This window comes from Balaenoptera physalus (genome assembly GCF_965194825.1).
Source record: "Balaenoptera physalus genome assembly, chromosome: 10".
In the NCBI taxonomy this organism is placed as follows: domain Eukaryota; kingdom Metazoa; phylum Chordata; class Mammalia; order Artiodactyla; family Balaenopteridae; genus Balaenoptera; species Balaenoptera physalus.
The window spans coordinates 41,216,319-41,240,139 of record NC_138889.1 but is presented as its reverse complement, the minus strand read 5'-3'; the positions used below and the strand labels follow the sequence as shown (position 1 = coordinate 41,240,139).

Sequence of the window (23,821 nt, the reverse complement as noted above, 5' to 3'; positions counted from 1 at the left end):
CCTACAAGATCATGAAGATTCCTTTCCAGGGAAGCCAGGATCATAAATGAGTGACCTCTAGGCTTTTTGGGTGCAGAAATCTAGTCTTGTGGAGGAAGTGGGTCAGATGAAGAGAGAAGCAGAGTAAGAGCTGGACAGAGGAAGTGCCTTTTAACTATTGTTAAGATAAACCCCTCCATTGACAGATGAATGGATAAAGATGTATATATATACTAATACACACACAATAGAATATTACTCAGCCAGAAAAAGATGAAATAATGCCATTTGCAGGAACGTGGATGGACCTAGAGATTATCATACTAAGTGAAGTAAGTCATACAGAGAAAGACAAGTATCATATGATATCACTTATATGCAGAATCTAAAATATGATACAAATGAATTTATTTACAGAACAGAAATAGACTCACAGACATAGAAAACAAACTTATGGTTACCAAAGGGGAAAGTGGGAGGAAGGATAAATTAGGAGTTGGGATTAACATATACACACATATATATGTGTGTGTGTGTGTGTGTGTGTGTGTGTGTGTGTGTGTGTATAAAATAGATAACCAACAAGGACCTATTGTATAGCCCAGGGAACTATACTCAATATCTTGTAATAACTTATAATGAAAAAGAATCTAAAACAGAATATATATATCTGACTCACTTTGCTGTAACCTGAAACTAACATAACATTGTAAATCAAATATATTTCAATTATTAAAAAAAAAAGATAAACCTCTATTTCACTTGAGTTTCTATTAGTGGGTTTCTAATCCTAGCAACCAAGCAAAAGCAATCCCTTTCGAGGTCATACCTATCACCCAACTCAAGCTCTGAGGGGATAGGGAAACTCTTAATTCAGAACCAGACCTTTATGACAGAACAAAACAACAGGATTTCAAACTTTTCAGCAGCCCCTGCTATATGCTAGTAGAGGTAGGTAGAAAGAGAACGTGGATGAAATCCCTCCTATATGCCTGCCAAGTACTCATACCTTAAATTAATTCCCATCAAACCCCCTTACTCATCACTCTTGTTACTATTGTTTCATAGGTGAGAAATGTCAGAAGGGCTCTTTCACATGAAGAGGAAGTCAAGCATAGCAGTTACAAGGATGGGCTGCAAATAGAAACTTCAAGGTTTGAACCTCAGCCCTATCCTCTTAAAGATTTATGACTTTGCTTGTTTTAAAATTTCTCTTACAAACTTCAATTTCCTTGTTTATAAAACAGGGAAAATAATAATGCCTGCCTTACAGGGAGCGGTGTTGATTAAATGGATGCAGTACAAGCACATTTGGTGCAATGTTAGTTAGCTAGTTAGCTTTAGTGAAACCCGAGGTGACTGAGCTGGGCTTCACATCCCGGTGCATCTGGCTTCAAAGCCCTGGCTCTTGGCACTCAGCATGGGCTCTTGAGGGGATTGGACAGTTTCCTCAGTCACACCTAGACAAGATGTTTTGCAAGGAGGATGTTAGGCATTTTCGCTAGGAAGGTTGTTACTGGCTTTATAGATCTGAGAGCTGAAACTGTAGCATTTATGTGTCCTTGATCTATGACCAGTTACATAATGTTTCACATTGGAAAACAGTAGGAAAACGGATAAAGAAATCATTGACATTAGCTTTACTTTGATCCTTCCTGCACCTGTCAGGCTCAAATAGGTTATCTGAAGTGGATCTCGGGGTAAGGGTGCACCTAAATTCTACCCCCGGGTATGAATTATAAGCCTTTCAGATGCTAAAACGTTCAAATGCTACTTCTTTTCCTCAAGACTTTACCCATAATCCCAAGAACTAGTTTTGGAAATCTAAATAATGCATCTCACTTCTATAAGCACATCTTCATGTAGTTTTAAGGCACTCATACGCTTCCCATCAAGTGTTAACGTTGATCCAATCACTCGGCCTGAATTTTATTTCCTTAGCTTTGAATAACCCAGTATTTCCTTCCCATGTGTGTTGCTATGAAGAAAATTAAAAACGAATGTAAAGGCACTTTATAAATTGTAAAGTTGGAGATAAAAATGCTTCAGGACTATTAAAGGCTTTAAAAAAATACTAGTCAAGGTATTCAAATTTATGTGTAAATTGCTCAGTTGGAAAAAAAAAAAAAAAAAGCAGGGTATGAACGTGGTCAAGACCTGGGCTACGATTCCAGCTCTACTCCTGACTCAGGTTACATACAACCTGTGTCCAAGCTTCCACTGGGGATCCTAGAGAAAGGGGTTTAAATAAATAGCCAGTGATAACTAACACATTATTTTTGCTTTAAAAGTTTTATCTTTAACCTTACCAAACTCAACATCATTCACAGCTGATGAATCCTGTAAATGGGTCTCTATCTGTAGAAGGCTCAATTTCTGGTCTCACATTTTCTATCAATGTGACATCCTTAAAATCCCAGCCCAGGTTTAGGGAAACTTCATTTTCCAGCTGTGTAGAGACCCTCCCACTTCCCGTGTCCATTCCTCCAAGATATCAATTCTATTTCCAAAGGTTTTATTTCATGTATTGTTCGATGTTAAATTCTCCAAGGTTTTGTATCTAATGAGTGTCAGTGTGCAAACTCTACCTATCTCATTCAAGAGAAACATGGCAGTTGAGTAACTAAAACACAGGTGAACGTCACATGCTTCCTAGGCATGCTTAAGGAGCTCTTGTTTTGGGCTGAGAGAAAAGAGAGGGGCGCCTGCAGAAGTGAGAGGTAACCCATGCTCCCTCAGACACACACTCAGGGCGCTTCCTGCTTGATGACACTCTTCCATACCAACATGGTGGTCCAAAATGGAATCTCTTTAATTTTTCATCATACTTTTAAAAGATACAGAGGAGATATGAATTAACTGACTTTAAGTCAATGTTAGAGATATGAGGAGAAAAAGTTAACACAAAGAAATACAACACACGAAAGAAAATATGCAATGTTTTATAAGCTGCACACATTTCAACAAAAAAGGTGGGGACACAGATTTGACACAGATTATTAAAAATATTTATTACAAGCAGATTCCTTTTCCCATATTCAAAAGAAAAACATATGACTGGAAATACTGAGATGGCAATTGGTTAAACCAATTCCCAGTCCTTATCAAGTTAGGAATCAATAAAGGAAAAGATATTTTGGAACTTAAAATTAGGGAAGCCTATACACAATTTAGATTGGGGGGGGAAGAGAAAAACAAAAAAACCAAAATAAAGTCGTATCGTTTACATTTTATAGCCTTTAATTAAGCACATAAAACTGTACTATTTAATATATTTCTCCATGAACTTTTTGTGAAATTCAGATCGCAGCGTATCATTTACAAATCTTTTGTCTTTCTTCTGATCATCTACACCTTTTGCACAGTTCTTGAAAACCACATCATCATCCCACCTGAAAGAAAAAAAGAAAATAGAACTATCTTACAGTGCTTGTATCAACAGACAAGAACACCGTGTGAACTGTAAAGCTTATTCATCACACAAAAAGATGCTCAACCTGTACATCATTCAACGTAGCAATTACACCCAAAAGAATAAAGTAATTCTTAATAGGCTGTTAGCTTGCTTTTTTATAATAGGAAGGGTAATCCTTATTTAGAACATACACAACATTCTTATTATTTCTCCAGTATAAGAAACTTTGAGTTAAAAAGCAGATATTACATAAATATTTAATGTTTTCAGGTCTAAAACAAAGAGGCAGTACCTGGTTCTACCCTGATTAGTAAGGACAGCTCTAGATCACAGCTGGACGATTTACTATAGTTAGATTATGTGGTTTTAAGGATTTTATACATACTCTTTTATCAGTTAACATTTAGTAATCATTCACTGTAGTATTTACAATTTAGGACAAAAGAAGAAACTATTGGGGTAAAACAATTAAGGCTCATATATTGGCTCACATCTACATTAACCACAAAGAAAGAGCAGCTGAAGAGCTTAGGGCAGGAATCTCTAGTTCGTTTCCCCTGGTTGGATTTCATAATGTGTAGGCTTAAAAAAAAAAAAAACACCCACGGATGGGCTACAAAATACATGTTTTATAGAAAATAAAGATTATGATTTCAAAATATCATCTAGCTTATAAAACACAAACCCATATATGTAATACATAAACTCTCACAAACATATATAAAATGAAAGCCTACATAATGTGTGTGTTTGCCTGTGGACGTATGCACGCCAGAAGAAACTGCACGTCGAAAATAAGCAAAGAACATGGGCATCTTTGAAAAGAGTTTTAAGTCATCACTGGTGCAGTACAGAGAAATGTGAAAAGCTGAGCAGAGCTAGGTCAAATGTGATCTGCACATTAAGACAACATGTTTCAGTCTCCAAACGATTTTATCTGCATCCAAACAAGGCAGAACTATATAGCTTAATACAAATATAAATCAATGTAGTTTTTTCTCTACCCACTCTCTCCTCAACTCACTCCCCACAGGCTTTGACCCCTCCCTCTCAACACCAGCACTGCTCTCCCAGGGCCCTAACTCCAACCGCCACTTTGCAGTACCCACTTCACTTGGCCTGGCAGCAATATCTGACCTAGATAATCGCTCCCCTCCTCTTGAAACTGTCTGTGTGGCTCCAAGACACCTACCAGCCTCTTTCGGTTCATTTCTTCCCCACTGGCTGCTCCTTCTCAGCCTAGTTTTTTTCATTCATAATTCAAATAATCAATATTTACTGAGCACCTAGTACATACCAGGTACTATTCCAGGTATGGACAGCTAATCATCTACCCGACCTCGAAATATTACCCCAAGCTCAGTCCTCTGACCTCCTCTCTGGCTATACTCATTCACTAAGTAACCTCATCTAGTCTTCATGGCTTCAGGAAACTTCTGTTAAGTTGACAGCTCCCAAATTCATGATCTCTAGCCTGGGCTAACTCCAGAACTGTGTATCAAGCTACCTACTCAACATTTCCACACAGACATATATATCATCCCAAAGTTACCATGTCTTAAATCTGTCCCTCCCCCTTCCCACCTCAGTTCACATTTTTCCCCATCTCTATCCTTTCAATAGCTCGGGTCAAATACCTTGGAGTCTAGTCTCTAATAAAATGTCACCTTTCTTGCAAATCCTCCCTTGCCTATGCAATTGCCATTGTAAAGACTTGTTCCTGTTTTTTACTATGAATGAGTCAGGAAGCCCCTGGATGGTTTAGAACAGGAGATTGAGATCTTTTATTTTAAAAGGATCATGATGCTGCTATGTTAAAGAAAAAACCTGGGGGTAGGGATGGAGAGGGTGGTGAGCATGCAAGCAGACCAGTTCGGGGGACTGCATCACTCCGGATGGAGATGGCAGCAGTGGAGGTGGTGAGAAATAATAGATATGGTTTAAATGTTAGGCCTACAGCAGGGTTTCTCGATCACACACACACACACACACACACACACACACACACACACGCACACACACTGCTGTCCTTAGGAAGGCTGCTTGCAAGGTTGGTCCCTGGCTGGCATTTGGAAACTTGGATTGCAGGAATCTTCTCACTGTCACTGTGTCTAGACTGTCTGTACAAATAATGTGGTTTATGAACACCTGCTTTCCTTCTGGAAGTCTCAATTTTGGTATGTACTAGGCAGAGGTTGCCTATATGAGCAGCCAATAAAAACCCTGGGAGTCTCTAATGGGTTCTCCTGGGCAGCAACACTGCACAAATGTTGCTGCATTTTCATTACTTGGGAAAAGAATGTGCTGTGTGTGACCCCTCATAGGAGGGACAGAGCATAAGGAAGCACACACACTTCCTTCAGTGCCTTTTCCCTTTATGATCTGGCTGTGGATCTTAACTAAGTTAGTCATGAGAACAGCTACATGCTGAGCCCCCTGAGACCTTCTAGTCTCTGAATGTGAAGGATGGTTTTGGGGACCCTTGACACATATAACTACAATGTAAGCTTTGTAGGGTCAAGGGCTCAGTGCACTGCTCTGTCTCTAGTACTTAGAACAATCTCTGGTACACAGCTGGTTACTGTAAATATATACTGAAAATAAGTTTATTTTCTTTCATTCTCCTTCCATTATTCCAAAATGTGATAGAGAAAAATATCAGTGGAAAGTGGGTATTAGAAGCTTTACATAATATAGTTTGCTATAAAACTCATAATCTGTGTGTGTGTGTATATATATATACATACATGTATATATCTCTCCAACCCATTATTGTACAGTACCTTCTTTTAACTTTGAAGTTGGCCTGAGGCTGGGATGGGCCAGTGAGATTAAGGAGAGGGTTTCCACTCAGAATGTTTTCCATACGAATCCTTTCTTCTTCAGCCTTTTGTTCTTGTTCCTGCCAACAAGAGGGGAAGATTCTTATTTACTTATATTACTTCTGGCGTCAATCTTGTAACTCATATTTTAAAAGACTGTTAGGATATTAAGAGGGAGATGGGATCAGCATCAAGGTAGTACTGCTTTTTCTTTGTTTTTAAGACATACCAGAAAAGTCTCACTTATCAAAATAAAATAATTGGGCATTTTCATTATAAATATTTCATGCTTGCCATTATACATTCATTAGTCTCTTTCTGACTTTGACATTCTTGAGTTGCATATTTAAATCTATTTTCTTTCTTAAAGTACATACAAAATTACATAACTGTTTAAGAGAGTACATCTATAAACATTCTAATAATTTAAGAACACATTAAACATCAAAAAGACACATTTTTAACAAAGCAATTATCTCAATTTTTAAGGAAGGGTTATATATAACTGTGATTAAAAATAATTTTGTTTTGAATTACTAACAATGTAAACTTGCATCTCTAGGACTGGTGACAAGTTATTATTAACCAAGAATTATGTCCTAAAATAAGAAACCATCATGTAAAAAATTATATTCAGTAAACATGCATTTCTACTAATTTACCTGAGGTTTACCCATTTTATTCTTATGATTTATTGTTAATGACTTTCTATTTTTATCTCTCTCATCTGTCATCAGTTACATGCTTGTCTTTCTTCACTTTATTTTAGCATTAACCTCTTTAAACTCAAATCACCCTCGGTCTCCTTCTTAGAATTAGAAATATAAAATGTCTAAAATCCTTAGCCATAACTTCTAGATCTACCTGATTCCATGCTATCTTAAACCAAAGATAGATCCTACTTTGCTGTGTTTTGGGGATGACAAAATTGATGACTTAATATACCAAGGGAAAAAGGACTTTCTGGAAGTCTATTTATAATGAACCTGTGTTAGACCACTTGGAAAAATTACCTGATTTTCTATACAGGTTAAAGATACTTCATTTTAATAATCAAGTGTGAACAACTGATTTCATTTTTATGAGGCCAAATAATTGGGAGGTGAGAAGATGCAATTTTCAGGGAAATTAACAGGAAAATTCCTTTAGGTCATTTTCAGACTTTAAGCAAGCAAAAGTCAGGAGCATCCACCATAGATTAAGAACAGACAGCTTTCTAAAAATTATATACTTATTTTTAACAAATTATATTGATGCTAAAAGTAAAAAGACATATCTCTGAGATGCTAGACAATCAGGAGCTCAAGCATACAAGGTATCCAAATTTATAATATAAGAACATATGTGATGTAATAAGGTCCTGATCATTTTATGTTCGGAATATTATTTCCTTTAGAGTTACTGGTTGATTGCCATACATAGCACTGGGGAAAAAAGGTGCCAACTCTTTTCATACTCAAGTACCAGGTACACTGTTTCATGACTATAGGTATAAAGGATGGACAGCCTGTGGTTTGGTCAAATCTGAACCATCTTGTTTTGTAAATAAAATTTTACTGGAACACAGTCACATCCATTTATTTATGCACTGCCTATGGTTGCTTGTATTACAATCAGCTGAGTTGAATAGTTGTGACGGAGGCTGTATGGCCTGCAAGCCTAAAATATTAACTATCTGGCTCTTTACAGAAAGTTTCCCAGCCCCTGACACAGGCTGACTGGTTTGAAAACATTTTGGAACACCTCAAAAACCAGCCACTAGAAAGCCAGACAGGGAAATGGGGGACAAATGGAATAAAACTGTCATTCAACTCCAAAAAAACACCAACACATTTTGTACAAAGAAATCAGATGAACCTTGCAAAATTGCCAAGATCTTCTGTCTAAAGTGTTTATGCTCCTTAAAGGTCAACCAAATGCATTTAAATGTCTCTTTGCGTATCCACAGCTGTTAGGGAGGCCAAAAGAATCTGGAACAGAACAACTGCCCTCTTGTGGTGTGCCAGTGTAGGAATGGTCTTACAATTCTACAGGAGTTATGCTATCCTATGCCAAATTCTGACAAGAATTGTATTTTTAAATATTTTTCTTCTTCAAATCTGAATTCTGGCAGTCTTCAAAGCCTACCCCCAAATCTTCCTCTTTTCTGAATTCTTCCCTGCCCCTTCTGACCCATATGAACTCTACCCCCCTAGGTTCTAAGCATTGACCTACACCAGTCTTTTCCCCAAGTCTCTTTCCTTTTTTTAAATAGAGTAATTCTTGGTTCAAATGAAATCTTACACAGAAGCCCATTACAAAAGCTGCTCTTTTCTGGTTGAAAGTGGAGGCAGGGACTTCCCTGGCGGTCCAGTGGTTACGAATCTGCACTGCCACTACAGGGGACATGGGTTCGATCCCTGGTTGGGGAACTAAGATACCGCATGCTGTGCAGTGTGGCCAGGGGAGAAAAAAAAAGAAAGTGGAGGCTGATATATCTACTTGAGTGTCTCACAATATATCAAGTTCAGTATGTGCCAAACAGAACTCATCATTTTTCTCTCCACTGAAACATGCCCATCCTCTGCATTCCCTGATTAGTGTATAGCACCAACGTCGACCCAGAAACTGCCACAGCTAATCAGTCACTTTCTCTGGTCAATTTTATCTACTTGATAGCTCTATCACCATCTGTTTACTTCTCTCAAATCCAACTCCTGTCATGCAAGATTCTCATAACTGCATGTGAGGATTATGGGAACAGCCCCCTACTCAGTTCTTTCCTCTACCCTCCACACCTCAGCCAGAGTAATCTTTCTAAAATGCATACCCAACCTTACCATCTCCAGCTGAAACGGACTAGTTCCACACGTCCTTTGGAAGAGAGTTCAAACTCCTTTAGCACTGGTCTGCAAATCTCTAGCGCTCTGACTTGCTCTTGCCTCCCAAGTTTTGTCTCTTACTGTTACTACTATGGGTAATTCACTCAAAGTTTAAAGGTACGTACTATGGATCCCATTTAATTCGTCTAACTGTCTTTGAATTAGACATTCTTTCCTTCCATTGTGTAAATGTAGAGACTGTGGGGACTCAGAGAAGCTAGGTTATATAAAATTTATTGACAGATGGCCTCAGCAAGTGCCTGGAAAGAAGGCTGGGTCAGAAGACAAGGAGAGAGATAAAGATGGCCTCATTATACCTGTGGGTTCTTTGTAGGCTATGACTACATCTTAATCATCTTTGTTTCTTCTGACACTTAACAGACACTGACTATATGTCTATTGAACAAATAACTGAATGAAGAGCATTTTGACGAGTATGTCTGAAGTATTTGCAAAGAATTTCTAACATAACCAGAAGACTCAGGATGTCATAGGAGTCACCAGATTTATAGACCTACAGGTCCTATAATATCGAGACATGGTAAGGATGATTTCTAATATAAGGTGATATTACTTGATTTAAAAAACACTCCTACTTTAGTTTACGTGAGAAGATGCAAATATTTAACATGCTGGTTTTACCTTCCTGGCCTGCTCTTCAGCTCTTTCTTTTTTAATTTTTTCCAGCTCTGCAAGAAGAGCTGCAGTATCATCATCATCACTCTCCTCTTCAAAATCTTCATCTTCATCTTCCTCCTAAAAAAGAATGGTGATGGCCCAGGAGATGGGAGACAAAATAGAGATTATTCATTTTTTTCCATAGAAGTGGCACTTATCAAATCTTTGGAGCAGAATTAATTTTCCTAGAGGGAAAAATAAATGTACCTAAATACGATTAAAATTAGCAACAACCAAAAAATAAAATAAAACCCCCCAAAAAAGCTTACAATTACTTACTAAAATGTCAACCTCTGATGTATTTTAGACATTATAACAGCAAAGAGTATAATGAAGGACCTTTCAAATTTACATAGTCAAATGGGAATTTACATATGAAAATATTTCTAAAACCAGAAAAGGAAAACTTTATACTGATACACACTACATACTTTGACCCTGGGAGTCAAAATAATTTTATATAGCTCAAAACAACTAGGAATTAAAGATAGTCAAAGGTACAGAAAAGGGTGCTAAATTCTCAGAAAAAAATAGTTTCAAATGAATAATCATTATATCTCACTTAAAATTGAGTTCCTTATATTGAATTACTGAGTTAATTTTTAATTTAGTCTGTCAACTCTAGAATTACTAATATATATGCTTAATTAGATGCTACCCTTGAAAAGCCACTCAGATTTTTCCTCTGTATGTAGAAAACTGCAAATTAATTACAGACTGTGCAGTCCCACTAAATTTTAATGTTAATTAAAGTGCCAATCCTTAACAACCTTCCACTTAGATCACATTCCTCCCTAAGCACAGAGGGAGCCATTAAGTGCAGTGAACATCTGGAAGGGGCATCACTGGTAGCAAGTATGGAAAGGCCCCTACATTCACTGCAGGGGATGCTATCAATAAAGAGCCCAGTCTGAAGAGTGCCCTCTGACTATCTGCCCTCTGAAGGGGAATAACTAGTCCAATTTCCATGGTTTAATACAGGGAATTATTTTTTAGGGAAGCATATCTTTTAATAGATCTCTTCCTTTGGCTCTCCACAGATCAAACTTGAAATCTGATTAACCACAAGATAATGCTTTTTCTTTTAAAATAAACTATAGAGTTTAGCATTGAAGTCAGAGCTATAATTGAATAATAGTAAGTAAAAATAAATACAAGTCACTTCTTAAAGCCAAAAGAATAGATAAAAAGGTATTTCAGAAAAATGGTAAGTAAATTACTACATGGAGATGAGAGGACGAAGTAAAACATACATCTGTTAGAGGGTCGTCTGCATCAAGGTTGGCAGCGGGAATCTGGTCCAACCGAGGCTTCTTTGACACTGAAGAGGAGGTTGTGTGTTCTGGGGGAAAACAAACATTATTTAGCTTACTGAATCAAATCCTGCATTTCTTATAACATTTTAGGGACCTGTGGGCAAGAAGAGCTTAGGTCTTAAGCATGACAGTAGGGATTATAACCTCAGTGCCTCGCAAATAAGCCCTTGGCAGATATTTATTGAATGAATTAATAAAAGTATTGATTTTAATATGGGAACTGTAGCCTCTCTCAGGAAATTTAGGAAATAGTTTACATATGCTAGAAATAAAAATGGAAGAATTTCATAGACAGAAAGCATGGGGTCTCAAAAAGTCTGGCTGTGTAAACAGTTAAAAAACTCCTTGATCTGAACTGAAACAACGGTTGCTAAATATCCCCAGATCACCTAGTTCTTTCTAACACAGAAACATAAAAAGATGGAACTGGAATCAACTTCATTATCATCTCTAATCCAATCAAATCTTTCAAGAAACTGTTATAGCTCACACCCATATTTAAAAGCAAACAAACAAAAATAGTAATCCATTCCAATTACCACATGAAAGAAAAACTACTGTCAACATAATGTTATGAGAGAAACATCTGGGGTAGTGTTGGCACCTCGGGTTGGCCGGTCTCTGTTTTTTTCTCTTGCAGCAGCTCTCTCTCTCTCTTCCAACTCTCTCCTGAAGTCACGGTTCCGAACTTCTTCAGGGGCATCCTGAGTGGTCTGTCTAAAGTAGAAACAAAACAGGGCAGAAATACTTCTAAAAAACACATGGCTGTAGTAATGGAAGACAATTCACGAAAAGCAACTTTGTCCTGAGTCCCTGAAGCATAAAGTCCCATTGCGGGAAATGGACAAGATCACCCTAATCTGAAGGTTACTAACAGGCATTCTGTGATGTAGCCAATATTTCAAGAAACTCAAACTAAATCACAGACTTTCTTATAATAAGGCTGTAGGCTGATCAAAATGTCTTTTTGTTAGTATGTTAATTCAGAGCTTGTTAGAGTAACACTTTTAATATCATATTGATTAGTACTGACAGAGCCTGGTGCCTCTGAAGTAATGTATTAGTTATTGTTCCATTTACATATGGAAATTCCTCGTTAATTGGAATTTATGCTTAAGGAATATCTAGTAGCATTTTACAATCATAGAGCATAATTTTAGTGTCAGAAACACTATTGCATTCTACTCCTATGAAAACAGATAAGTGATAATAACTCACACATGGTACTATCTCATGACCATGTCATTCAACAGAGTTGGTCTTGCTTTGTGAAACAAGAAAAACATAAAAGGCTTCATTACCTATATTTTATCTTTGTATGAGAGGGTAGGTCTCTGCTTGAATATTGCTTTGAGAGTTGGCTCAAATCACCTTCTCCTTTTCCTCTCCCCCCTCTTGCAGGTTCAAAAGTTGGCCTAGCTGCTGTTGTCATCTTTTATGCTTTGAAGAAAAACACTGTCAAGTTATTTCCAATATGACGAACTCTCTTTTTATAAAGTATTAATCAATATCCCTCCTTGTAAAACAATTTCCTTAACTTATTCCCCAAAACTTATTTGAAATAATCTCAAAAGTTATGAACAAAACAAATAATGAGGCTCAGGGTGTACAAGGAACATGGCAGATATTTAGTCTGTCGTGAAGATATGAGTTTGTGTTCCTGTTCTCCTTCTGGCTCTGTGACCTCCGGCAAACCACCAAGCTTAAGTTTCTGTCATCTGTGGAATGGGGATATTCTTAATAGGATTATTAAGAAATGATGAGACTTGACATGTCAACACACTCGTAAAATACAGTACTGCCATGTCCGAGTTTTAAAAAATCTCAGCTTAACCTTACTCCACCAGACTCCTTAAGGTTCCCATTTTATCTAAATCTCACACAGCAGAAAATAGGATAGTAACTACAAAAACAAAAAAAGATATATAAAAAAAATCACTGACAAAGCTACTGAGTGTCCTAGAAAAAAAGCTAGACTTTGATGACAGTTACACAGGCAAAGTTCTCCAACAACCTTTCGTTGATCCAATTTTCTTCTACAGCAGCCCACGTAATACAAATCAGATCTTTTGCAAATTACAGGTTAAGAAATGCTCAAAACACAGGAACCCACCCCCAAAGGTTATGCTACTTTTGGTTTTGAGCAACTAAAGGATACTGCATAGCAGATGTGTCTACTAAAACATCCGTAAGCGTCGGAAAAGCAAGTGTCGGGGGAAACTGGGGGAAATGGTACACTTCTCTCGATTTTCAAAAAAAGGGAGAGGGATGTACCCAGAGAGGGAGAAACAGGGTTGCCGGCCTCTGGGGGCGCCGCCGCCCTCCACATTCCCCCGGGTTATCATTACCAGCGCCTCTGGGGGGTTCACCTTCGGGCTGTCACAGGGAACCCGCTGACTCTTCACCCCTGCCCCACTCGGCGAGGGGTGGGGGCGCCCAGACCCTGCTTAGCGCTGTCTGCAGAGTCATCTTCACGCTGCGCTCTCCGCTGCCAGCCCGGGACTGGGGACTCTCCTGACAAGCGCTGAGCTCCACCACCCGCCCGCCGCTCCACAGCCTCCTCTGCCCGCGCTCGCTTCTCCGCCTCCGTCCCCAACCGCCCTTTCCCGCCCCACTCACAGTCTGCTTTCCTGCTGCCGCTCACTTTGGCCGAGCTCCGATGCAGTCGCCTCAGGAGATCATACAGACGCCATCATACCTCTTGGCTCCCAGAAACCTCTGCGCCCAGGGCTAAAACCCAAGACCCGGAAGCAAACCCCAAGCTCTTTAGCCGCCCTTCAGAGGCGGAGGCGGGGACCAATCAGCGGAGGCCAAGGTGGAAGTCGGCGTGACGACAGCAAGGGGCGGGGCTGAAACGGCCCAGGGGGCGGGCATTTGAAATCAGTGCTTAAGAGTAGACCCTAAGCATCATTTTATACCTTCAAGAACCAATTACTTAATGTCTCTTCCGTCTTTTCCTTTCCCGACCCCCTCCCAGACTCCTTCATTCCGGTACTGCGTGGACGGAAAGCCCCGGGTAGCAGACACCACGTCCCCGGCTAGCGAGAGAGAGCGTAGAAAAGGATTACACCAAACTGTTTAAATCCAACGGCTCCTGCTTCCTTTCTCCTGAGCTAGACCCAACAACCCTAGAGAGCTGGGCTACGGAAAGACTAGTATTTTCATTTAATTGGATATGAAGAAAGAACAAATAAGTACGGGGGCAACCACGATCTTTATAAAGGTACCATTCCTGCAAAAATATTAGTCTTCAAAGCAAAGGTTGTATTCGTATTGTTTGTTAAAATTTTTGTTTTTTAAAAAGCCTGAGTTCTAGTGGGAGGGGAGGTGTCACTATTAGAGCTTCCTTATGTATTAACCGACATTGAACTTTTAGAACGGTGGGCCCAACTGCCAGGAGCACTAGATGCAGTTGTTAATGTAAGATGGCTACTCAGGCATTAGGTAAAGTTTTAATAAGGCAGCGAACAGGAAAATAAAAAATCACCAATCGTCCTTACACTTTCCCCGTAAACAACCACTCTGGGAGCAGGGATCTTGTTTGCTTAGTTCATCTTGGTATATGACCACATAGTCCTTGGCCACAGTAGATGCTCAATAAATATTTGTTGAACAAATGAAAATTCAACTCCCCCAACTTGGTTTCAAATGTAAAGAGATCATAAAATTGAACATAGAAAAGCTTTTTTCCCCTAGAACTCTTTCTTTGAACTTTACATGAAACAAAACAATAGAAAATGTCCCTTCCCCCATAAAGTTCAAGATGCAAATCTTGATTTTTCTTAGCGAAGCTATTACTCCCCTAGTCTTACACATCTCAGTAAAGGACACTACCATCATACTAGTTACTCAAACCAAAATCCCAGGGCTCCTACTTAAGTTCATTTTCCTTCATTTTTCTCATCCAGTTTATTTGCAAGTCTTGCCAATTCTACTTTCAACATACACCCTAAATTTCATTCCACTGCCCAAGTCTAGGCCACCATCATTTTCCACCTGGATTGTAATTGCCCCCTAATGATCTTCCTGCTTCCACTTTTCTCCCACAGTCAATTTTGCCTGTAACAATGAGAGTGATCTTTTAAAATTGTGAATCAGATAGTGTTACACTCCTGCATAAAAATCCACTGCACTTAGAATAAAAGTCAAATTTCTTAATGTGACCTGAGGTTTCTCAGGGTCTGGTTCCTACCTATGTCTCTGGCTTCACTTCTAATCAATCACTCTCCTACACACTAAGCTCTAGCCACAGCCAACCCTGCATTTCTGTTTCACAAACAAGATTCCTTTGCACTAGCTTATCTCTGCTGTCTGTGCCCCAACACAGCTGTATTATCATTCTTCAAGTCTCAGCTCAAATAATCACCTCCTCAGTTTTTCCCTGACATCTACATTTGCACCCCCGTCCCTCCAACACACAAATACCATCACATCACCCTGTTTTATTTTTTCATAGTACTAAACACTACTGAATTTATTCTGTTCATTGTTTATTGCCTTGTTTCTTGTCTGAGAGGCAGCATAACAAAGTCATTAAGAGAAAGGGATCTATAGCCTGACTGTTTTGGTTCTAAATTCCAGATCTGCCCTTTCCTAACTGTAACCTCAGGCAAGTTATTTTCCCTTTCTGTGCCCTCAGTTTCCTCATGTATTAAATGGGGATAATTTCTAGACTCTACCACATAGTGTTATTATAAGGATTAAGCGAATTAATACTTGTGCTTAAAACTGTCTCAGCAAACAGTATTTGCTAAACAAATGTTAGTTATTATTATTATTAATATTATTTTTATTATTATTGTCTATCTTCCTGTATTAGAACATAAGTTCCAGGGAAGCAGGAACCTTGTCTCTCTTGTTCACTGGTGTATCCTCTGCATATAGAACAGTGCCTGGCACATAATAGGTGCTGAGTAAGTATTTGCTGAATGAATGAATGAGTGATTGATGCACTGTGAAGTAGAGGAATGACATAACAATGGCAAGGAGGTGACACAAATATAGAAAATACCCCTGGTTTTTATGTTCCAACTGCCCTTATCAGCCCTGAGTCAATCACCTGGATTCATTTATCTCCCATTTAACTACCTAATCTTTTGGTCACCAACCATGATTATATAATCATCCCTGTAATTTCATTAACACCAACATATAGTATAATCAGTCCAAAAAGCTTTGGCTTAAATGGTCTGAAAGTATTAATAAGAAAAATAAATTTAAAAGTTTACTTAAATGATTTTAAAGTACTAGTAAAAAAACAAAACTCTATAGTTTTTTACTTAAATGACTTGAAAGTATTAGAAAAAGAAAATAAAAGTAAGTAAAAAACTTAAATTCACCCTCTCAGCTGACAAAAAGCATATATAACCTCCCAAGAATCCTCATAAACACATTACCACAAAAATCTAGTTGGGCCCTTAATGCTGCCTGCAAATCTTCTCATACTCTCCTGATTGTTTATTTTCCCACTCTGCAATATTATGATTTGCCACATTCCCCTCTTTCTTCAAATCTACACACCTCTTTCACCATCCTTTCCCTCATTTCCTTTCTCAGGAATGGGTGATCTGACTTCGCTGAGAAAATAGAAGCTCTTTTTCTCAGAGGATTCCTCATCTCCCCGCAAGCAGATCTGCCGAGCTGCCTTTGACTATGTCCTTACATTCAGCTTTCATGTGCTAGTAGAGATGAGATGACCCTAACCTTCTCCCTGTGTTCTGGGTCCAAATCCCTCCAGCCTTCTTAGTAATTGGCATCCTGCTATATTTTCTGTCTCTCATAATCTATGAATCCATACCTTGCAGATGATTCTTGTCAGCTTTTGGATATGTTGTAGTATATTTTAACCTTAAAAAATGCTTCTTCATTTTAATATGACAACGGTCATATTAATTCAATGTGAAAAGGACTTTTCATATCATAACTGTGATTACAAAACTGACGATTCTTATGGCAGGATATAACATAGGAATTCCAGCTTCAAAGTTTAAACAAACACTGCAGCCAGTTGAATTAAATACCTGAAAGGGAAGAAAGAAATCATAAAAACCTAGAAAAAATTTAAGAGACTATTTTTACTACTTGGGGTCTGTAAAGGCCTTTTGATCAAGGCAGAACACCTAAGAGCTGTAAAAGAAATAATTTAAAAAATTCATCTATATAAAAATTTAATTTTATGGCAGAATATGCCCAAAATGAAGTCAAAAAATAAATGCTAGATTAACAGGTAAATCCTGTAATGCCTATAGCATATAAAATATTACTACTGCTAGTACTACTACTACTAATATGCATAATATAAAAAATACAACAACCCAATAATAAACTCTTTTGTCCAAAGAGTATAAACAGGCCATTCAGAAGAAGCAATTCCAAGTAGATAATCAACATGAATGACACACAAACTCTCTATTAGGAAAATGAAAGTAAACTAACAATAGATCATTACATTACAGCATCAGATTGGCAGCAATTTTTGAAAATTAATAATACAGCTGGATGGGATAGGGAAAAAGGGGATCCAATCAGACAGTGAGGAGGCATTGGCTCCCATTTCCCTCACAATAAAAATTAAAGGTGCTCACATGACCCATCATAAGGCTCTCCCCTACTTAGTTGACCTCCTGTCTTGCTCATACCTGTCTGGGCTACAAGCCCTCCTGGTGTTGTTTGAGCATAAAACCTGCCTTAGGGCCCTTACACTAGCTATCTCCTTGGTTGAGAACACTCTTACCTGTCTTCAAGTCTTTGGTCAAGTGAGGTCAGCTAACCATGACAGCCCTAATTAAAGTTGCAACCATGTTCCCACTTTGTCCTTCCAAATCTTGCACGCCTTATATCCCTTATCCTGCTCAACTTTTTTACGTAGCACTTATCATCATCCATGATCCTATATAATTTAGTTATGTTTATTATTTCTTTATCTATCCCATGCAGAATATAAATTCTACAAGAGCAGGAATCTGTTTTGCCTGGTGAAGTAGGCCAAGCATCTAAAACGGTGCTTGGTACCAATAGGTGCCCATAAATGTGTTCCAAATGAGTGAATAAATGAATGAATGAATGAATGAGCGAGTGAGTGAGTGAATGAGTTTTAACAGGAACAAAAAAATCACATTTGGATGTAAAAAGTTATTGCCTTAATCTCTTTTATATTTTAAAGGAGAAAAAAGTAATTTTCATTCTGCTAGTCTGAAATCCAGGTTCGAAATGAAGATACGCCAAGACCCAGAAAGATGATTTCTTTTCAGGAAAATGAAAAATCATGTGATTATCAGGCTCTATATGTGTTATCAAAATTCTAATTCAATCAGCCCACCCCTAATCCAAGCACAGCTCTAATTCAATCAAACCTCCCTCCTCTTCCCATTGAATCACTTCCCAGTTTTAGTAAACCCTCTCATTTGCAAAGTTACCAACCCACAAAGTGTGAAACTTTTGCTTGAAAATGAAGGAAAAAAACCCAATGGTCACAAGTCAGAAATCACATTTAAAAAATAAAGTAATATAAAATGACATCTGTTTAAAATTTTTAACCTGAAAATGACCAATTTTCTAATATAAAAAGTTGATGCTTTAATCTGTTTTGAAAAGTGAAAAGAATAGAAAAATAAAGTAGCTTGCTTTTTACCAACAAAATCCTGTTTTTAAATGAAGATGCTCTGGAGCCCAGAGAGACGCTTTCCTGGTGATAACCTCAAGATGAAATTTGCCGATGGTCCAGGCTAGATTACTGGACAGTAGTATAATTTAAGCACTTCCTACTTAATCTGAGTACATGGCTACCTCACTAGCTGGCCAGTCAGTTATTACTAAGACAAGTAAAAGCAAACATATTAAAAAACAGTTAAAACTAAACAACTAAAAATATAGAAAATAAAGGGATAGAAAAAGACAGGCCAGGCAAATTCTAAACAACAACAACAAAGAACTTTATGTAGCCATATTAATTATCAAAAATATTCTTTAAATAGTATAGCATTAACAAGGACATTAATATGGGCATCTTATTGCATCACAGAAATCCACTAGGGAATTGTTACAATCATGAACATTTATGCAACTAACTTCATAGTCTGGAAAAAATATGAAACAAAAATAAAAAATTAAAAGGAAAACCTGCAAATCCACAATCATGGTGGGAGTTTTTTTAACATAAACTTCTCTCAGTTTGATAGATCAAGCAGACAAATTCACAACATTGATACACAGAAACAAGATTGTGTATAGATATGTATGCTTATTGCATTTATTTATGTATATGTATTTATATTTATATATTGCATTTATATATGTATATAAAATCCTTCAACCAAAACAAGAGAATACACGTTCTTTTCAATAAACAATGAACATGTACAAAATTTAATCAAGTGTAAAGCCCCCAAATAAATTACAATAAATGCCTATGTATTCATTTTTAAATGATAATGTTTCATCTTGTCAATTTTTGAACTTTATATAAATGAATCATATGTGTTCTTTTGTGCTTTGCTTTTTTACTTAATGTGTATTATGTGTAGCTGTGGTATAATATATAGAATTTCATTGCATAAAAATACATAGTATAACTTATTTATTCTAATAATTATGCTTCCAGTATGTGTTTATTACACATAATGCCACCATGAACATTCTTGGAAATGTGCAGAGGTGCATGTGTACACATTTCATATATATATCCCATCATCATGATAAGAATTCTTCTTGTCCCATAATCTCACCACACTTGATATTGTCCAACTTTTCAATTTCAGCTCATCTGGTGGGTGTATAATGATATCTTATTGAGGTCTTAATTTGTATCTCCTTGATTACTAATCTCCTTTCATATTTTTATTGTCCATTTGGATTTCTTTTGTGAAGTATCTGTTCAGTCTTTCTATTGAAATTTTTTTTCTTATTGATTTCTATGAGTTCTTATTACTTTGGGCATCAGTTCTCTGTTACTTATCTGTGCTGTGCATAAATTTTTCACTTCTTGGCTTCTCTTTTTGGTATATTTTGATATACAAAAATTAATATGAGGGTAGTTCAGTTTATTAATCTTTTCCTTTTTGCTTAGTACATGGTATTTCTTTATTAAGTAATTCTTCCCTACTTTAACGTTACATTGATATTCTCAGATACTATCTTCTGAAGGTTTTATAGTTAGGCCTTTCACAGTTCTACCAGGAATTCATTTTTGTGCATGGTGTAATAGAGGGGTCTTGAAATCTGGTAAAGCAAGCCTTCTCACCTTGTCCCTCTTTTATGAGTACTTTGCTATTCTCTGCCCTTTGCACTTCAATATAAAATTTAAAGTGTCATGTTCTATGAAAATACTTTTGGGATTTTGATTGTGTTAATGTTGAATCTGTAGATCAATTTAAAAATCGACATTTATACAATATTGAGTCTTCAAATCTATTAACAGGTTATGTCTTTTCCATTTATTTAGATTTTCTTTAATTTTCCCAAAGTAGATTTTTATTGTCTTCATAGAAGTGTTGCAAATTTTTGTTAGCTTTAGCCTTAGATACTGCTTAATTTTTAATGCTATTATAAATGGCATCTTTCTTAAATTTTAGTTGTCTAATTGTTCATTGCTGGTATGTATAAAGATAATTGTTTTTTATATATTGCTATTTTAAATTCAGAGACTGTTCTAAACCCTCTTATTAAGTAAAATAGTTTATTCATAGAACTTTTGGATTTTTTACATATACAATCACTTCTAAGAATGACAACAGTTTTGTTTCATCCTTTCTGATCTTTTCTCCCCTCCTCCCTTTTTTTTCCTTGCCTTCTTAAAATGGATAAGACATCCAGGACAATGTTAAATAAAAGAGGTGATCACAGGCATCCTTGTCTTTTTCCTGCTCTGAAAGGGAAAACTTTTAATTACTAAGTATGATGTTTACTGAAGGTTTGGGGTAGATGTACTTTATTCAATAAGAAACTTCCCTAGAATTTTTGGTTTGCTAAATGGATGGCAGATTTTATCAAACACTTTTCTGCGTCTAATGAGATTGTCTTTTGATCTGTTACTGTGTGTTATTATATTAATTTATTTAACTATAAACTAACCTTTCATTCCTGGAATAAACCCATCTTGATTATGATGAATATATTGCAGGAATCAGTTTACTCAGATTCTATTTAGGACTTCTGCATCTATGTTCATAAGTGAGACACCTATTATTTTCCTTTCTCATGATGTCCTTGTACATACAATTTGTATCATAAAATATGTTGGGAAATATTCTTTCTTTTTCTGTTCTCCAGGAAAATTTGTCTAAGATTGGAATTAACTTCTTCCTCGAATATTTGGTAAAATTTGCTGGTGTATCCATTTGGGGTGTAGAGTTTTCTTTGTGAAAAAAGTTTTGATTACTGCTTCAGTTTCCTTGATGGTTATAGATATACTCAGCATTCTATTTCTTCTTGTGTCAATTTTGCTATTTACATTTTTCTAAGAATTTATTTATTTCATCTGAATTTTAAAATATGTTGGCTTAAAGTGCTTTTTAGTATCTTTATTTTCTTTTTTATGTCTGCAACATGTATAGTGATGACCTCTTTGTCTTTCCTAATACTGGTTATTTCTGCCTTCTATTTCTGGTCTTTACCATTTTCACCAGGGGTTTGTTGATTTTATTAGACTTCTCAGAACAACCCAACTATTGGTTTTGTTTATTCTCTTTATTTTATATCGGTTTTCTATTTCATCAATTTCTGGTCTTATTTTTATTGTTTTCTTTGTTCTACTTTCTTTTCTGTACTTCAACTTTCTGTGATGGATGCTTAGCTCATTTAATTTTCCAGTCTTCTTTCTTTTCTTAGATATTTATTTAAACCTATAAATCTCCCTTTTAGTACTGTTTACCAGCATCCCATTAGGCTTGAAATGTAGCATATTCACTCTCATTTGGTTTAAAGTATTTTCTAATTTTATTTTTATTTCTTTATGATTACAAGGTTTATTTAGAAATATATTTTAAATTTTACAGAATTGGGAGCTTTCTAGTTATCTTTTTAATATTAATTTCTAACTTTATTATTTTGTGGTTGGAGAACATGTTCTGCCTGCTTTCAGCCCTTTGACATTTGTTAAAACCTGTTTTGTGGCCACAGTTTTATGGTCAATTTTGCAAAATGTCCATAGTACTTGAAAAAAATTATATTCTGCAGTTTGGGAGTACAAAGTTCAATATATGAACTTTAGGTCAATTTTTAAATTGCCTCACTCAAATATTCTATATGGCTTTTCAACTACTTGATCAATTAGTGGGGTCCTATTTTATGCCTTTCTTCTCTGGGTCTCTGTCATTCTCAAAAGTATCTCAGATTAGGTGATAAATGAAAGGATGTAACATAATGTTAAAATTGAGAACCAGTCATGAAAATCTGAAGTGAGTGTAGAATTTCTACTAACTCAGTCAATAGTCAACATTTTACTGGAGATCATATCTAATTATATGACTTCCATTCCTAAGCAGCTCAAAAAAAAAAAAAGAAAGAAAAATACAGTAAAAACGCTATGACTACTGGAAAAGAAGAGATACAATTTCTGTATATATTTTCAGAAAATATTATGTACATGAAAAACTCTAGAATCAATGGTCAAGCTAATAGAACTAGTAGAAAATAAGAGGAATAAGGTTTGAAAAGAGATATAAGATCAATTAAAAAATTAATAGAAAAAACTGTCCATAAATTACTAAAAAATTACACTAAAAAACTACAAAGTTCCTTAGAATATATCTGAGGAAACATATATCTTTATAGATAAAATTCTGAAACTTTATTGAAATATACACAAGATCTGAATAAATGGAGGAATATACCAGTTAATGGGTGGGAATGCTATGTCTACACCAAATTTTTATTTAACTTCATGCAATTTCAACTCAAATCAACAGGGTTTTTATAGAGCTTGACAAATTTATTCTAAAATGAATACTGAGGTTTAACTTTACTAATCTAGTCAAATTAATTCTGAAAAAGATGAATAAGGACATTGAGACTAGCCTTACCAACTATCAATACTAAGTATAAAGCTATAGTAATTTAGACAATATAGTTTTGGCACAGAAATGGACAAAGAAATCAAAGGGCTTGAATGGAAAGGTCAGAAAGAGAACAATACTTGTTCTGGAACTTGACATATGAGTGTGGAGGATTCCAACTCAGTGGGAAAATGGTGGAAGACAATTGGACTTCTACAAAAATACCCCAACAACAATATAGATCCCTACCTCCTAACAACAATGTTCTAAATGAGTGAAACAAATAAATGTGAAAAATAAAGAAATTAAAAGAGAATAAAATCTTTGTGACTTCAAAGATAAGTGGGTTACTTAAACAAGACATAAGGGAACAAAACATAATGGAAAATATTAATAAATTTAGTTGCATTTAATTTTTCAAAATAATCTGAAAAAGATACCATAAACAGATTTAAATGGAGGTGGTGGCTAGGATAAGATATTTGAAATAATACAATAGACATAGAATTAGTATCCCAAATATTTAAAAAACTTTTACAAATCAGTAGAGAAAGAAAAACACTCTAACTGAAAAAATGGGTAAAGGATATAACATAATTATCAAAACCCACAAAAGGCCAATAAATCAATGAAAAAGCATGCCACCAGGAAACAGGTCACACAACATTAATATTAATAACAATATAAAGGAGATCAATTGTTTTGCCAATCAAATCACCAAGAACTAAAAATTTGACACTGTCAAGTGCATCTGGGGATC

The 23,821-nt window shown here is 36.3% G+C and overlaps 1 protein-coding gene across 3 annotated transcripts; it reads right to left on the bottom strand.

The window, feature by feature from the left end:
* Positions 1-2,767: 2,767 nt before the first annotated feature.
* On the bottom strand, positions 2,768-13,836 carry CWC15 (CWC15 spliceosome associated protein homolog). 3 transcript variants are annotated; one of them, XM_082476425.1, is made up of 7 exons: positions 13,691-13,836; positions 12,373-12,511; positions 11,676-11,788; positions 11,009-11,097; positions 9,720-9,833; positions 6,178-6,296; positions 2,768-3,371 (listed from the first exon to the last, which is right to left on the bottom strand). In XM_082476425.1, the coding sequence occupies exons 2-7, from the start codon at positions 12,501-12,503 to the stop codon at positions 3,242-3,244; spliced, it is 696 nt and encodes a 231-aa protein (XP_082332551.1). In that variant the 5' UTR covers positions 12,504-12,511; positions 13,691-13,836; the 3' UTR covers positions 2,768-3,241. The 3 variants fall into 3 exon arrangements, with proteins under 3 accessions (XP_082332551.1, XP_082332553.1, XP_082332552.1); XM_082476427.1 differs by having other exon boundaries at positions 13,716-13,815; XM_082476426.1 differs by having other exon boundaries at positions 12,373-12,526; positions 13,691-13,808.
* Between the last annotated feature and the right edge of the window lie 9,985 nt (positions 13,837-23,821).

Bases quoted from the DNA above. Each gene is read 5' to 3' on its own strand.
- CWC15 (XM_082476425.1), bottom strand. From the start codon at position 12,503: ATGACAACAGCAGCTAGGCCAACTTTTGAACCTGCAAGAGGGGGGAGA. The intron at 11,098-11,675 runs GTGCCAACACTA...GTTTTCCCCCAG, and splicing joins CAGAGACCGGCCAACCCGAG to AACACACAACCTCCTCTTCA. The intron at 6,297-9,719 runs GTAAAACCAGCA...TCTTGTTGGCAG, and splicing joins CTGAAGAGCAGGCCAGGAAG to GAACAAGAACAAAAGGCTGA.